Here is a 17,321-nt window from a genome sequence, read left to right as displayed (position 1 = left end):
CAGACAAAGAGCCAGAATCTTAAATTTTGTAAATGAGATTAAATTCTGCATAATTTGATGGCACTTGTCTGTGAAAGCTTTCTACTGACCATGAGCAAGGGTAGTTTTCAAACCCTGAATATAGGATTTCATTTCAAGGAAGTTACTGCAGAGAATGTGTTTTAACTGTGAGTGCTGATTTTCCTATAACAAACTCCTAGTTGCCTCTAGACCAGCGGTTCTCAAACTATGGGTCAGGACCCCAAAGTGGGTCGGGACCCCATTTTAATGGGGTCACCAGGGCTGGTGTTAGACTTGCTAGGGCCCGGAGCCAAAGCCCAAGCCCCACAGCCCAGGGCCAAAGCTGAAGCTTGTGCCCTACTGCCCAAGGCCGAAGCCCAAGGGCTTCTGACCTGGGTGGCAGGGCTCAGGCTATGGTCCCCTGCCCTGGGGCTGAAGCCCTTGGGCTTTGGCCCCCTGCCCTGGGCAGTGGGGCTCAGTCTGGCTCAGACTTCAGCCTCCGCTTCTGGGGTCACGTAGTAATTTTTATCGTCAGAAGGGGGTTGCGGTGCAATGAAGTTTGAGAACCCCTGGTGTAGAGGTTGACTAGGTTCTGTGAATACACAAAGATGATAAATGACCTGGAATATTATTTGGTCATATAAATTTCCACCACTAACAATTCCCCTCACCCTTATTCCTGTAGGCTTTTCTAATTTTTTCTGAGTCCAGTTCTAGTGACACATATCGCATTAGACAGCCCTAGAGATGGATCACCTCTGTTTATCCACAGAGAGAAAAATCCTCCTTGCCCTACTCACATGAGTTGTCCCATTTAAGTAGACTGAACTATTCAAGTTGGAAAAGAGAGCAGGTTTTGTCCATAACTGGTAATACATAGGGAGCAGCAACGCTTCCTGTACCTTGTCCCAGTAATATGGATCAATTCTAAACTGGAAGGGTCACCTCTACTGGTAGAGGGAGAGTTTGGCTGTCATGCTTATTCACTCCTCTACTGGGACTACCAATTAATGGTGGTGTTGACATCTTCTAACAGGAACCAAACTGAGATCAATATCTCATTTTAAATAGCCACTAAACAGCCAATGGTAGTAACTTTTGGTCACTGCCAGTCTGGGCTGCATTCGAACTGGTGGCCTAGAGCCACCCAGTCCCCTCTCATGCCATTTTCATTGGGAATGATGAAATGACAGATACTTCATTCTAATCAATGCTTCCGTGTATATGTAAAACATTATAATTCCTATTAGGACAAACAAACTTAGCACATTTTAGTTGCGTAATTTCTCCTTAATGGGTCTTTTCTCACTTTGTTTTTCTGCAGGGGATTACACTGGTAACAATCATTAACTAATGCGGGGGGATTTATGTAAGTTACTCCCATTTATACTAATTTAAGTTATGGTGTAAATCCCCTGTGCAATGATGGGAAAACAAGATCCCTAAGGGTTAATCTTGCAGCCATATGTCCTGGTTCTCTAGAATTTGAGTAGCACTCTCTCTCAGTACATACGTCCTTTATGGCTAAAAATAAAACAAACTACAGGATGACTCATAAAAACATACATTCAACTTCACATTCTCTAGAAATTTCTAAACAAGATGTTTTTCCAGCAAGGCATCTATCCAAATGGATTCCCTCTCCCACACTAGAAATTAACATCCTTCATGTTACATAATGTGGTTAAGGCCAAGAGAAGGTCCAATCTATTAAAAGTAAACAAAATATTACCACCCTATGACAGAAATAGTTTGTTATAATAATAAACATAATTTCCAAACACTACGTTATAAAAGGGAAAATTTGCTGGTGTGTCCGTTCTGTTCAAGCAATCTTCACCAGTCAACACATTTTAAACAAAGAGCAAAATTAAAAGAAGAAAAAAGAAATCTACTTACAATCTGTTGCCATGCCAACATAGATGCATTTTTTGAAGCGACATTCCTGACACTGGTTTCTTGTCACTTTGTCTATCACACATTTTCCTTCATATTTACATGAATAGGTTGGATGGAGATTTTTCTGAATGGTTCTTCGAAAAAATCCCTAAGTGGGAAAGAAAATTCAGGAGGCATTAGTGTTCTGTGTTTTTTTTTGGTGTTGAAAGGTACTTGGGCTTGGTACTGATGCAACCATGTATGCAAGATGGAATATTGTGCGTCATAAAGTTCTAGGATATTTAATGAGCACATCAATCCCTTAATATAGGCTCCTTACTTTTTTGGGTTGCAAGAAACATTTTGGGTTGCAAGAAACATTTTCCCCTAAAATTAAAACTAGAGATAGACCTGGGATGTCTAGATCCAAATGTGGGTGAGGTACTGTTCAGATGCAGGGTGCTAGTTTTGCCTCTTTTTGACAGAGGTACCAATTGCAGTATTTGCATCTAAACTCAGATTCTGAACCACCCACAAAGTGTGTTCAGAGCTGGTGTTTTCGAGGAGTCCTATTGTAAACACAGAGGCCAAGTAAGGAATTCTGATCTGCATCCAGGTTGAGATTCAGACCTCCCAAAAGCCCAAGAGCATTTGAATCTGGGGGTTTAATTCAGGCCCATCTCTAAATTAAAACATTTATTTCTGACTAAAGGGAAACATCTGCTTGTGTGCAAGATGCTTGCGTGAAAGTAATTAAGGCTACCGAGAGAATTAAAAACAAAAACACATGCAGCAGTAGCATTTTGCCAGAGCCAAACAAAACTTGCCCATCAGAAGTTTTGAGCTCAAGCCTAAATATTGAACCCACAATTTTCAAGTGGACTATAAATCTGAGGAAATGAGTACACCCTTACCTATGCCCACCTTTGTAGTCAGGACAAAATGTCACATGTCAGATTATCACCATGAATTGCAGTATGTATTTGGGGCCAGCTGGCATAAATTGATACAGCTCCACTGACGTCAATGGTTTACATTAGTTGAGGATCTGATTTCTAGAGAAATCAGATACCGCCTTCTCTCTGAACGTTAAGGATCTGAATCTGCTATCGTTAAAGTCAACAGGAGCTTTGCCATTGACGTTAGAGACAGCAGGATCAGGCCCTAAAAGGGTACGCAACTACAGTGGGGGCAATCAAGATGGGAGCAAAGCAAGATGTTCAGATCTGTATTTGATTCCAGATCTCTCCATAGCCTGAGAACAGTTTCGGCCCACATCCAGCTACCAAACACATTATGGACCTAAAAAACCTGAAGCACTGAGTCTCAGAGCCCCAGGCAATTGACTCAGTGTCACAGGGCTTGGGTGGTGGGGCTATAAATTGTAGTGTAGATGTCTGAGCTTGGACCAGAGCCTCAGCTCTGAGATCCACCCAGAACTCAGTCTCCATCCCAAACCCGAATGTCTACACTGCAATTTTTAGCCCTGCAGCCAAGACTTCCAAGTCTAAGTCAGCTGACCCAGAACGGCCGTGGCTGTGCCATGGATCTTTTAATGCTGTGTATACATAACCTAAGTCCCTGACCCTGCAAAGACCTCCACACATGCTTAACTTTATGTACAGTGGGTGAAATTCAGTGGAGTCAGGATGTCACTCAGTGAGTAGTCTTTTGGGAGTAACGTCACAAGGAAAAAGGTGCATTCTTAACTCAAGCTAGCTAACTCTAAGTAAAATCCTAGTGAAGAAAAGGCAGTTTAGCATTCACATGAGTTAACAGGTTGAGTTAAAGCTATAGGGGAGCCTAGTCTTTAACTCAACCTGTTAACTCATATGAACACTAAAAACTGCCTTGTCTCCATAGAATTTTACTTCAAGTTCAGTAGCGGATTAAAGGATTAAAGATTTTGTCGCCCCTAGGCCCTGAAATAATTGCCCCCCACCCCCACCCCAGCTCACTTCTGCTTTGCCTCCGCCTCCTCTACTGAGCGCGCCGCCGGGTCCTGCTTCTCCCCACTCCCTGCCAGTGCTTGTGCGTGAAACAGCTTCGCAAAGGAGGGGGGATGAGCGGGGAATGTGGCGTGCTCAGTTTAGGAGGCGGGGCCGGGGTGGGGATTTAGGGAAGGGGACAAATAGGGGCAGGGAGGGGGCGGGGAATGGGGGGTGGGGAAGGGGTGGAGTTGGGGTGGGGCCGGGGGCAGGAACCGGCACCAGGGGAAGCAGCCTCTGGCTGCTATTATAAATTTGCCGCCCCTGCAAATTTGTCGGCCTAGGCGTTAATATGCCACTGTTCAAGTTAGTTAACTCGAGTTAGCTAGCTTGAGTTAAGAGCACACCTTTTTTTCCCTGGTGAAGATCAGGCTTTTGAGGTTAATGCAACTCTTCACAGTGCATAATATTAAGCATGTCTGGAAGCCTTTGCAGCATCAGGGCCTGTGGGCATAAGCCAAAGCACACTGACATCAATGGAAAGTCTTCCACTGTCTTCTTTGGGCTTGGGATCAGACGCCAAAACAAATAACTGGATTTGAAAACTTTCTCAATCCCATAATGAATGCACATTTTAATAGGAACAGAGAGCCTGAATCTCTTTTTATTTATGCTGGTTTTGCTCTGGTGTACCTCCATTGACTTAAGTGAAGCTACTCTTTCATTACAGTAGTATAAGTGAAGAGGGATGGAGGCCAAAGCGATAGAAAGCAGCTCTACAGATCAGCATACATTGGAACTCTGGGTAATTATGGTTAAAGCAGGAGACGGTATATGATCCCTGTGAGCCCTAGAATGCAGTGCTAATGTTTAGCTTCCCCAAATACTTCTTGTCCTTAGTGTGGCTTTGGCTTTATAATTTTTAACATTCTTACCCAAATAAACTACTCAGATTCTGGTTTCTGATCCAGCCCCTTTGCACTGCTCAGAAACTTTTTGTTAAAAACATTCCCATCAGCTCTAGATTCCACAGAATGCAAACACCAGTCACAGTCTAGCCTGTTCTTCAATGCTGGCATTTTTTATTTTATTATTTACCTATGCTTTATAATATATGTGCAGATTGATACAGATAACTAGTTACACACAGCCAAATTTTGCCCCTTTCAGATGTGTGGATCTTCCCTTGACTTCTATGGGAGTTGCTAACACATATACCAGAGGGCTGAATAGGGCCCAGGAACACATTACATTATAAGGCGATGGCTACACTAGAGAATTTACAGCGGCATAGCTGGACTAAATTGCGCCCTATCTCGTATTCTGGGTTTTGGGGAAATAAAGATCTGCATCTGATACCTGTGACTCAACCATCTCTTTGTATGACACCAGAGTATGTACTGTGTGGTCCTGTCTTCTTAAAATGCATCCTTTTCTGCAGGAAGGAAATATCTTGTTTACAGGATCCCAGTGTTATTCAATTGAATTCACTGCAGCAAAGGAGTTCTTTTGAAAGGACATGCCTGTACCATGCAGTTTTTTACATTTGTTTGTCTGAAAGAACCTCTGTCTTCATTGTTCATATAATTTTAAAAATGCAGTTCATGGTTTAAAGTATATTTCATTAGTCATGGTACAGAAGGTAAAATAGTAAAAGAAAAAAAAGCATAATGTATTAGTGGCAATAGATTCTAAAATACTTCATGTTGTGTTTGCAAGTGCCTGTGTGGGGGTTTTGTTTGTTTGTTTGTTTAAAACAATAATTATCAGAGACACAGGAATACTGGCATTTGTCAAAAATAATTCATACCAACAGATGAGGTTCTTTCCTGGTATGATTTAGCATAGCTCCATTGAAGTCAATGGAAGTATATTGCTTTGCAACAGGTAAGAATCTAGTCAAAAATATTTTTAAAAATAGAAAACAGACTCCTAAAATTTAAGCTAGAAAAATATAATTGTATTGTCCTCTTTTCAGTTGTGAACTGTCTGCAAAAATACACCTTATTCGTGATGCATATAAGAATCAGTAACATAACCAAACACATGGATTATTATGTGTAACAGATGTTCTTGTTCTCTCCTAATCTGCCTTTATATTTTATGTGACAGCCAAGTACAGTAGCTTTTATGTGACTGGAACATGAACTAGAGTGCCATTTCCAGGTCCCAGCTTCCCGCCCTGGCTATTTACCTTGCATCCTTCACAAGTGATGCAGCGATAATGATACCCGGTGGCTTTGTCACCACATACTACACATAGCTCGTCCTTGTCTAAGTAACTGGGTATGTATCCTGTAAAGGAAAAGAGAAAGTGGCATGAAAACACCAACTACATTAAAATAATGCAGATCTTCTCTGCCTAGTCCCTACTTCTGACTGTTCATAGCAACTGATTGACACTCCGGGTTAAAAATGTTACACTAGAAATGTGACAGAAACATATAAAAATAATCTACCATTTCCAAAACTGCTGTTTCAGTATCTGCTTGTAACAAACGTCTACAGAGGCAAGTCAGCAACTTGTTCTTTGAATGAACAAAATATTATTTGTCAATATAGCATGTTTCACTTTTCAACTCAAAGTCTTAGGTAGGAAAAAATAAATGCAAGCAATACAGCAATATTTAATTTTTCTCCATTTTGTTCTGTGCAATCTGATATGCTTGTAGCATAAAGTAAAATAGTTCCAGGTTACTTAAAAGACTCAATATCCTATCAATCAGAAAAGTTTATTTACACTGTATTCCTTTCCAACTATTTTTGTAGGCATGATTCAGCATATAGCCAAAATGATATCAATCCTGCTTTACATAGGTGTGTACTAGTGTAACTTATTTAGTGTAGGTGGAATTTAAAACAGAACATAGTTACTCTCTATGTGAGAATCAAATACGAGTGTGTATCTCTCTCTATGAGTGGGAGAATGACACATTTTTTCTCATTCATGTGATTTACCATACATCCAACACCTGAAATTAACATGGATATTATTAAGTAAAACAGTTGCATTGATTGGTTCTTTTTCCATAATAACACATTAGATTTTAGTTTTATAAAAGTATTTAAAGAATTTAAAATTAACTTTAAAAACAACACAAAACATAATTCTAAAGGTAACAAAAATGTATTTTTAAACTAGGGAGAAATTTAAAACCGAAGTCAAACATAAGACAATTAGAACAAAAGTTTTGTTCAAACAATTTAGAATTAATGGAATTCAAAATGTGTTTCTTTAGGATGGTCTCTGCAAAAGGATAATCCCATACAGGGATTTCCAGGAGAGATTCACTTTGTGGGAGCTATGGGAAATTGTAATAATTTCCACATGACTCTGGAAGAATTATTAAAACAAAAACAAATACAAAACATATTGAACTTATACACGATATGTATATATAGACAAAACAAGGAGTGGTTTTGGTTGTGCAAAAGGTTTGCAGTACCCAAACAAAATAAGGTTTTTATCCACATCCATTTTATCCAAGCTTGGAAAGTTCGGGAGGCAAGGGGGAGTTAGACGAAGGTTTTCAGTTTTATATTGTTTCTAATAATGTAAGGGATAGTGTATAGCAGTGGTTCTCTACCTTTTTTTCATTTGCAGACCCCTAAAAATTTCAAATGGAGGTGTGGACCCCTTTTGAAATCTTAGACATAATCCGCAGAGTCCCTGGACCGCAGATTGAAAACCACTGTTTAATGTTAATGACAACTGCTTATGGACCCCTTAGACACAGTCTGCGGACCCCCACGGTCTGTAAATCACTGAAAAGCACTGCTCTATAGGATCCCCGTTGAAGAGCCCCTGCTTGAGAAGATACTGGTGCCACCTATAGGAGAAAAGGAGAAACTGAACAGAACGTTTACTAGTTTACTAATGCCTGGTATTGAAGTGGTTGCCCTGGTTTTTAGAAGGCAGGATTATTTCTAATGTTAAGGTTTGTAAATATATCTTTTTAAAAATCTTTCCTGTACTGGGCATTTTTAAGGCTGGGTTGTTACCAAAACCAGTCAATAAAACTGAAAAACAAATGCAATTAGAGGGATTCTTTTGGATGGAGACGTCTGTAAACATGACCCCTTCCACTTGGTTGTTGAGCCTCTTTGTGGTGTTTTGTCTTAGACTAGACTGTAAGCACTTCGAGGCAGGGGCTGTGTCACTTTGTGTGTTCATACAAAACTCAGGGTATGGCTCCATAGCCGCCGGGAGGTGTAACTCCCGGACAAGCGCTAGTTCTCCTCGAGCTAGCGCACTAAAAATAGCAGTGTGGCCATGGTGGCATGGGCAGCTGCTTCGGCTAGCTGCCCCAGTGCAAACTCACCTGATCCCCTGGGTGTATATATGGGCAGCTAGCCCGAGCCACCGCCTGTGCCACCACAGCCACACCGGTATTGTAGGCCCTAGCACGTGTATGTTTACCCAGGCTGGGCTTTAGTCCTCCCAGCTACTGTGTGGAGGTACCCTCAGACCAATAGGGCCTCAAACCTGAGCGGGGACTCAGCAGACCACCACAAGGCAAATAATAAACAATAATCATAAAACCAATAAAAGGCAGCTACTGGGGCTATGCTACAAGGTGGACTGCTGTTGGTTTCTTGTGCCTAACGCATCAGAGGGGCAAGCCCCAGAAGTAGAGAAATGAACTAGAAACTAAAACTTCCCTTTGAAAGATGACTTTAGGAGAACGAGAAGGGATCTGTCCTGAGAAGAATGGGATCAGGATGGGAAGTAGGACTAAACTGAAGGCATATTGAGTGGAGATAGACCAAATGAGGGTGTTCGAGAGTTTCTGGCCAGCCCCAGGACAACTTGGGGTTACTGATGTGCCACTTGGAGTGTGGAATTTGAGGAAGTTACCAATACCTTACATTAGGAAGACACTGTTGAAAGTAACAGGTCCCAAGGGACCTAGTAAATTGACAAGTATTTAGGTTTAGGCCATCATTCTCACTGTGTCCAAGCTGCACATACAAAGCTCATCATAGTTTCTTGATCTCTGGCTGCCTGCCTCAGAGACGGCAAGAGCAGCTGGGAGTGCATTCTAATTTATACCACAGATTCCTAATGGAGCTTCTTCCAGTGAAAGATTAAAAATAATGGAGCTCTGTTCCACCACTCCTCCTCCCACTCACACCTGCCTCCACATACATCATGGTGGGCTAGACCAGGAGGACGCAGAGCTGGCAGAGAGTTCCCCTATGCAAGGCTACCTGTTTGAAATTGCTCCTTATATAAATGTATATATTAGGGCAGATAAGCGACCATTCTTGTTATCCTTCTCTGCCTTGGAATTCCCCACTTTTAAGGATCAGAGCAAACTTTTTTTTACATGGCAAGAAGGCAAATGAACTGCAAGCCCATGGCCCTAAAGACACACTCCAGTTTAGAAAATAAAAATGGCAATATTGAATGTGAGAACAGTCCAAAGTAAGATGGATTGTTTGCACCCAATATTAAGTGTTCAGTGTACTGATCATAGACAAGTATAACCAGACCCTCTGATGTGCTAAGTGCCCTCTACTCTCATTAATTTAAAATGTGAAATGGGGTGCTCAGCACTTTGCAGGATTATGCTCCTAGTCTACAATTCTGTGAATTCTGCAGTTAGGGCTGGCGCTGCTCTTCTACTAAGTCAATAAGAAATATTGGCAGAGAATTCTTATCGCAGGCACTTGTGTGGATTGAACTTTTGGAGAAGTGAAAGCGATAAACTCTCTTTTTTATATTTCTGCTCCAAAATCTTTGTATTCAAAAAATCTGAGAATCATATTCATTTTCTTATTTGGCTTTTAACCTTTCTCCCAGAAACTTATTGGCCCACCAGTTACTGGGGAGGAAGAAACAGGGCCCTGAGCAGTGTTTTAAAAAAATCCACATGCTCCAAGTAGGCAGGAATCTAGCCAAAGGGAATGAGGGGACCTACTTAATGAATTCCTATAAATCTAAGTTTTTATTACAAAAATACGTTTCTAGCCATTATGGGTGTGATGATAACCTTCCAACTGTGATCTGAGCATAAATCAATGAAGTGTTGTTTTCCAACAACAGCCCCCGTGCTTTTTGCTATTGCTTGTAGCTGGATCAAGCAGCAAGAGAGAGAAATTAATTGCTTCTACTCTAACTCTGTCAGCAGCATGGAAATTATGCGTTACTGCACAGTGCTGCTGCTTGGGAAAACTGTGGGCAGCAGTAGAATGGCATTAGATTTATTCCCAGGGAAAAATAACCCAAATAACTTAAACTGAATTTCAGGAAGGGATAAAGAAGCAGACTCCTCTTCCATTCCCTCCCAGCAGCAGCTGCCAGGAAAGAGACAGACGAATGGTAGATGGAGACTTGTCCCTGGCTGAAAATATAATTTCCAACGTTGGAGAAGCAGACATTGTCTGGACAGGATAACCCAGGTGTTCTGCCACCAGCATATCCCAGCCAATGCAGAGTCCTCAGTGAAGTTTGCAGTCTCAAACCTTGATTATTTTTGCATTCCTTAGTCAGAATCTGTGTTCAACAGTCGAGCTGGAGCCATCCAGCACTAAGAAATTTGTAATGAAAGCAACATCTATATCACTGCAAGGTATAATATTAACCAACTTTATTCCCTGGTCATTTCAACCCCGGTGTACTGTGAGCCTGGCAACCTCATCTGACAGACACAGCATGCTGCATTCCTCTTGGTGTCTGCTCCTCATTGTTCTCCATGTATCCATCCAGTACAATTGACATTGTTCACCTTAATACCCAACCGAAAACCTTTGTTCTGAATGGGAGCTCACAAATAAATGTTAATGACCTTGACCTGTCATATGTCTGGTATTTCTCTTGCAGTCTAAAAGATAACTCCGTTGCCTTCCAGCCTACCACCTGCCAGTCTGACTAATCTTACCCTCTTGGCAAGACTAAATGCTCAACAGAATAGTTGCCCTTACCTTGGAGGAATGTGTGTCATAATCCACTACGTGCAATCATGTCTTCAATCCATAATACCTGAACAAATTGAGTTTTTCCCTATAGCATCTTTCTACAGATATGGCAGGAAAAGTTTACTTCTCATAGGACACACTACCTGTAAAATGGCTATCATCCATAAGAGCGGCCATACTGGGTCAGATCAAAGGTCCATCTAGCCCAGTATCCTGTCTTCCGACAGTGGCCAATGCCACGTGCTTCAGAGGGAATGAACAGAACAGGTAATCATCAAGTGATCCATTCCCTGTCACTCATTCCCAGCTTCTGGCATTGCTGAAAGAGAATCAGATCTGTTGATCTATGGAGGATGACCCATGCTGTCATACTTTGTGGTCTGTCTTTGAATGCTACACGTGTAGCATAATCTGAAGAGCTGACAACTTGCAGCAGCACTCCTGGCCCATGATATTCTTTCAAGGTTGAGGGGAAATGGAACAGATAACAGCTTGCTATTCTTGCCACTCCCTCAAATACAGTCAGGAAAAAGAATAAAGAAAGAAAACTCAAAAATACTTTAGCAAAACCTGTCTACAACCACTCAGAAAACCCAGGAGGATCTTATTGCCTATACATTTTGGCCGTGCCCTGCTTTTCAAATATACATCTGTTGGCAGGTGGTCTGTTTCTGCTTAGTCAGCTCTATGTGGGTGGAATTGTCTGTTTTATAGACTGTTAGATTGTCCTGCAGCTTTTAAGTGCAATGGTCTTAATATTATGGGACCAATCTCACAAGGTGCAGAATGCCTCCTGTGAAAGGCCAATTGTCTTCAACGTCCACTTACAGCCATTGGGAGCTCACAGAGCTTTATGCTCCATGAAAGGCACTCAGAACCTCATAGGATCAATCTCCTAATCAAAAGAAAATGCCTCCCCCCCTTCCATAAAATGCCCCTGAACTCTTGCTGGGGAAAATATATCTTTTCTAAATGTTTCTGTACTCCAGAGAAATTGGAAACCCATTTTGAGAGAGTCAAAGAATAAACTTCAGTTATAATAAAAGTTAAGAACTTCTCAAGTTGTGGGGGCACCAGGCCTTCAGGTTTGAGCCTCCCACTCTGCTGACAAATATGTCAGATGCTTTAATATTAGGCTAGCTAATAAACTGCAATTCAGAAAAACTCTATGACCACTTTCGCAACAGAAGAGTGGGATGTGTGACATAGATCTGAAAAAATAATTCCTACGTACCAATCGTTGTTTACTGTTACATTCTTGCTGCTGCAAAAGAGCCATCTTAGATTCGTGGCTTACAAGCAGAAAAACCCATTTTAGCCTTTGCACAGGAAAAGAGATCCGTTTTTAACAAGATTAGTATTTTAGTGCATTTTCATTGTATCAATGTGCTACAGCATATGTAGGGCCCTACCAAATTCATAGTCCATTTGGGTAAACTTCATGGTCATAGGATTTTAAAAATCATAAATTTCATGATTTCAGCTATTTAAATCTGAAATTTCACAGTGTTGTAATTTTAGGGGTCCTGGCCCAAAAAGGTCACAAGGTTTTTGGAGAGGGGGTTGCGGTACTGCTATCCTTACTTCTTTGTTGCTGCTCGCGACGGCGCTGCCTTCAGAGCTGGGCAGCTTGAGAGTGGCAGCTGCTGGCCAGGAGCCCAGCTCTGAAGGCAGAGCCACCGCCAGCAGCAGCGCAGAAGGAAGGATGGCATGGTATGGCATTGCCACCCTTACTTCTGCACTGCTGCCTGCAGAGCTGGGCCCTTAGTCAGCAGCTGCCACTGTCCAGCCTCCCAGCTCTGAAGGCAGCAGCACAGAAGTAAGGGTGGCATGGTATGGTGTAGCCCCCCTTACTTCTGCTCTGCTGCTGGTGGGATGCTGCCTTCAGAGCTGGGCACCTGGTCAACAGCCGCCGCTCTTCAGCTGCCTAGCTCTGAAGTCAGCACAAAAGTAAGGGTGGCAATACAGTGCCCCCTAAAATAACCTTATGACCCCCCCCCCCCGCAACTCCCTTTTGGGTCAGGATCCCCAATTTGAGAAACACTGGACTCCCCCCATAAAACCTGTATAATATAGGGTAAAAGCACACAAAAGACCAGATTTCACTGGCTGTGATGCGTTTTTCATAGCCATGAATTTGGTAGGGCCCTAAGCATATCCTTACTTCCCCCACTAGGACTAATTGCATAAGAAAGGGCTTCTCATTAATATAAGTGTTCTGGGACTTGTCCCTAAGATAGTACTGACACACACTGCATTGTACTGTGAAAATGAAGAAAGAAAATGTCTTACTATATTGACCTATTTTGTACTGTATCAAACCTGAAAGATAAATTTACATTAATGTTCTGATGATTCAATCTGACACTAACATTTTAACACCCGACAATTATAAAAAAGTGACCAGAATCAACCAAATGCAGAGAGAGGTTGTGTGTGTGTGCAAATGCATATTATATATAATCTCTTGAGATTTGCATGGGATAAGGCACAGGGCTGTGAGCCAGGGAAATTGAGTTCTATTCTGTTATGGGCACTGAATTGCTGTATTACAATAGGCAAGTCACTTCATCTTTCTGTCCCAAATGTTTCCCATCTGAAAAATGGGAAAAGATACTATGGATTATTATTATTTATCTCCAGTTTTTTGTTTGATCAGTTTTGACTGGGACTCTCCAAAACTGTCTGTTTTCTCTTCCTCATTTATTCAAAAGTTATCTTTGAGAAAAAGTGCTTCATGTTTTGTAAAGCACTGAAGTAGAGAAAATGTTATTAAACAAATTCACACTTCCCTGGACAGCTGATCAGCTTTCTGGCCTGCGTTTTTGACTTTTCTTTACATTATTCTTTGTCTCACAGTATGACTAAATTCTGGTAAGCGACTCTGCAAAGATGCCATTTCAGGGCCCACTGTTTATTTTCTTTACAGTGATTCCAACTGTGCTCAGTTTACAAGTAAAGATGTGACTTTTTTTTCACAAGGGCTAGCCCTAAACACTTAGGCTGGGCTCAGCACCTTTATCGATAATATCACAGTTTGAGCAAATGTTCTTGACATGGAACAGTTTAGCCCTATCTGCACTAATCACTTAAACTGCTGCCAGCATTCAAGCAATTGTATCTGTTGCTAACTATAGATACAGAATGTGCTAGTGTAAATAATGCTAGAAAGTCAAGCCATGTTCTTTGTTACTTGGGCCTCATTACCAATAATTCTGCATTTGGGACTTAAGGTACAATTTTCAGAGAAACATCTAAGTGACTTGGGAGCCTATGTCGTATTTTCAGAAGTGACTTAGGAGCCTAAGTTTCACTGAAAGTGAATGAAACAGTATCTTAAGTCACTTAGGTGCTTTTGAAAATTGTACACTTAGTTAACAATTTTGCTGGTGATGTGCAAGGCAAATGTAGAATCCCTTTTGCTCTCCCAAAGCTCTTTTGGTTCTGCTAGGTAACGGTGGTAAAAGGTAATCAAAACTTTTTTTTGTCACTGCAAAAAAATCAAGCAGCTATGACTCCAAATGCACACTGATCTGTTCAGTTGCAAAGATGCCCCTTTTCTGATCACAATCATCCCTATATTACTCACTCGAGCCAGGAACACCTATTTTTTGTAAGCCCTGAAGATGACAGCTAAAGTGCAGGCAGTTGTTTTATTGCAAAGGCCAGAGATGACAAAATGATCGGTCTCTATTTACTGTTTTGTTAATTGTATGTTAATTAATTAAATTATATTATATTGCTCTTCTAAGGAGACATTTTGACAAATAATTCTCTACGTCACATTTTCTTGGTGATTCAGAAAATAACCCAATGACCTTCACACTGTTAGGAACTCAGTTTGGACTAATTAACTGGTATCCTGTGACAACTACACTGTATGCACTTTTAGTTGCATGCAAATTGGCAGAAAAGGTATAAAGAGAAATAATAAGAATAATACTTTAAAAATACACAGCACCTCTGATCCCACAATACTAAAGAGTTTTGCAAATATGGACTTTAACCCGATTGTAAAGATGGGGAAACTGAGACACAGATAGGTTGAATGTTTTGTCACCATCTGACCTTGGACTCAGAGAGTCCCAGCTTGCAAACCTTTATTGACATGCATAATTTTGACTCACATGCTGAAATTTACTCCACATGCATAAAGTCTGAGTATGAAACCCTGGCCCCATTGAAAATAATGGGAGTTTTGCCACCAATATCTCTGATGCCAGGATTTCACCCAAGTACATGAGCTTTATGCAGCTGGGGAGATGAAATCCAACCCCAAACCTAGATTCAGAGAAGGGGCTGTTCTGCAGTCCCATCCCCTGTTTCAACCTACAGGCAGCAATTGCATACACAGTTTCTTCAGACCAGTTTCATTGGATACTGGGGCTTCTGGACTTGTATAAACATATTTTCTATGGCCCCTCAACTGGCTCATCCCTACCTGCCCCAATGCATTTCTCCTCACTGGCCTATGCAAGGCTGGTGCAGAGATGGTACATGGACACCCCTGTCTAGGAACTCAGCTGCCTGACAGTCATGTAGCCCCTATGCAAGGCTTAAATGATAAGGAAGACCTTATGTTGGCCCCCTTCATCGGGCTGTACTAAGGTTGAAGTCCATGGAACAGAAAACTTGAAATCAGCTGACTGGTGTTTTATTCTCAACTATGCCTCAAAGGCCTGATCTCGCAAAGCTTTACTTTATGTGAGTAGTCCACTGAAGTCAGTGAAACTGCTAGAGGGAATACAGTTTTGCAGGTTACGGCCCTTTTGCGAAGAGCACTCAGCTCTCTCTTCTAATGGCTAAAAATAGCTACTTCAGACAGAAGCAGAGCAAGTTATTGTGTCTGTGTCTGCCTTGCCTGTTACATCGGGTTGTGGCCTCTAAGCACGACCAACATACAAACAATAATTTCTCAGAATAATGTGCTGCCATCTTTCAATAATGTGCAGCACAGTACAGAAGTTACTGACTGCCACAAAAACTAGGAAGCAGATACCACCCAGCTGCCCCTGATTTTTAGGAATGTACACAATTTTTCCTTAATATTCACATGTCTCATCAAGGACTGTGATTTAAAACAGACAATAATGGGATTGTTAGTGTGCAATGGTAGCTAGGAGTAGGATAAGGTGTTTTCTGATGTCTTAGATCATTTGGCTTAATTTTCTAAGAACTTATTATTCTCCTTTAGTAACTATCCCTCATGTCACATGGGCCTTTTGTTCTTGATTTTTATTAGTGAGTCCCTCAATTTCTCTGTGAGGGGTTAAGAGGTAAGGAAGGCAGTAGGGACCCATTTATTAACATTGGCTTTCTTTAGCATCTGAAGGATTTGAACTTTTTAAATCTTTTAATAGGAAATAAACCGAAGACTAAAAGTTCAGACAGCTTTATTACTGGAGAACACAAAGTGAACAGCATGAACATTATTGAGACTAATAGGAATTTCATGGAACTAACAGAAAGCTCAGTTGCAACAATAAGGACTGCTCAAGGTCACCTGCCTTGGGTCTTAATTTTGCTCTAATGAGCTATTACTAAGGCTTCACTAACAAACAAAAAAATCAATTTTGGATTAATACAGACACACACACGTCCTGTGCTGTGCCTTCTGTTGTCAGGACAGGATAAACAGATGTGTTAACTTTATGACAGTTTGGCTGAAAGCATCACATAAAAAAGAAATACGAACATGCCTGCAACTTCTTAGATTTCTTCTGTTTGGCAAACATAGCATTTGACTAGGTTTGATATTTTATTGCTGTCCACTGAGCTCAAGGTTTAAAGAATCCATAAAAACTGTGCATGTTCTCTGTAAATGATCAATTTGCAACAGGCACCAACATTCAAGTGTGATTGAAAGCCTGTTCCCAATGAAAATCTCTGAGACTTCTGATGAAATCGGTGCAATGTATTGCAAACAATGAAAAGGGAGTTTTTAAAAATGATTACACTATATTCGGAAATTAAGCCCTACCAACAGGTGGGAAGATTGTTCATGGATTACTAAAAATATCACGTCTGTGTGCTAAAACAACTTGTTTTAAGCCTTGACATAGATAATTATTACTTACGATTCTTTAACACAGTAAAATGACACATGCAGTGGCAAATCGCTATTTTATATGATAAATTCATCATGACTAGTATCTTACTGCTAAAGAGAAAGATATGAACAAAGTCTACAACAAAGTTGCAAATTTATCACTTAAAACCACCTAGTTTAAAAGACCTTTAAAATGTTACAAGTAGAAAAACATGCACTATTTAATCTTTAATATGATCACGTTCTCTTGGGTTTTTTTCCCTAGATTTGAAATACAGTACAGAGGTATTTTTTCTACTGAAGTGACAGATTTATTGCACCAAGTTCTAACGAATATTTCCTATAGGGTTTTCAGTGTTCCTAATAAGATGAAACAGACTACTTTTCGTTACAGAGCCACTTTAAAATAGAAAATAGTGTCTGTTCCCTAGCTAGTTACATCAGCTTCACTAGGCTTTTGATTAATTGCACACAAGTCTTAACAACTGAAGGGCACCATGTTGATACAAATGATATTGTCCTTATATTCTTTAATTAGACTAAGT

At 40.9% G+C, this 17,321-nt stretch overlaps 1 protein-coding gene across 13 annotated transcripts in view; it reads right to left on the bottom strand.

The window, feature by feature from the left end:
• Positions 1-17,321, bottom strand: part of THRB (thyroid hormone receptor beta) — a 296,012-nt gene that overhangs the window by 31,371 nt on the left and 247,320 nt on the right. For all 13 annotated transcript variants that reach the window (XM_073333470.1, XM_073333469.1, XM_073333478.1 and 10 more), the window contains 2 exons: positions 6,001-6,101; positions 1,900-2,047 (listed from right to left, as the gene is read on the bottom strand). In XM_073333470.1, the coding sequence (XP_073189571.1) occupies positions 1,900-2,047; positions 6,001-6,101 (249 nt within the window). The remainder of the gene's footprint in view (positions 1-1,899; positions 2,048-6,000; positions 6,102-17,321) is intronic.

This window comes from Lepidochelys kempii, chromosome 2 (assembly GCF_965140265.1).
Source record: "Lepidochelys kempii isolate rLepKem1 chromosome 2, rLepKem1.hap2, whole genome shotgun sequence".
NCBI lineage: Eukaryota > Metazoa > Chordata > Testudines > Cheloniidae > Lepidochelys > Lepidochelys kempii.
The sequence above is the reverse complement of the archived record's forward strand: the minus strand, read 5'-3'. Positions and strand labels throughout refer to the sequence as shown.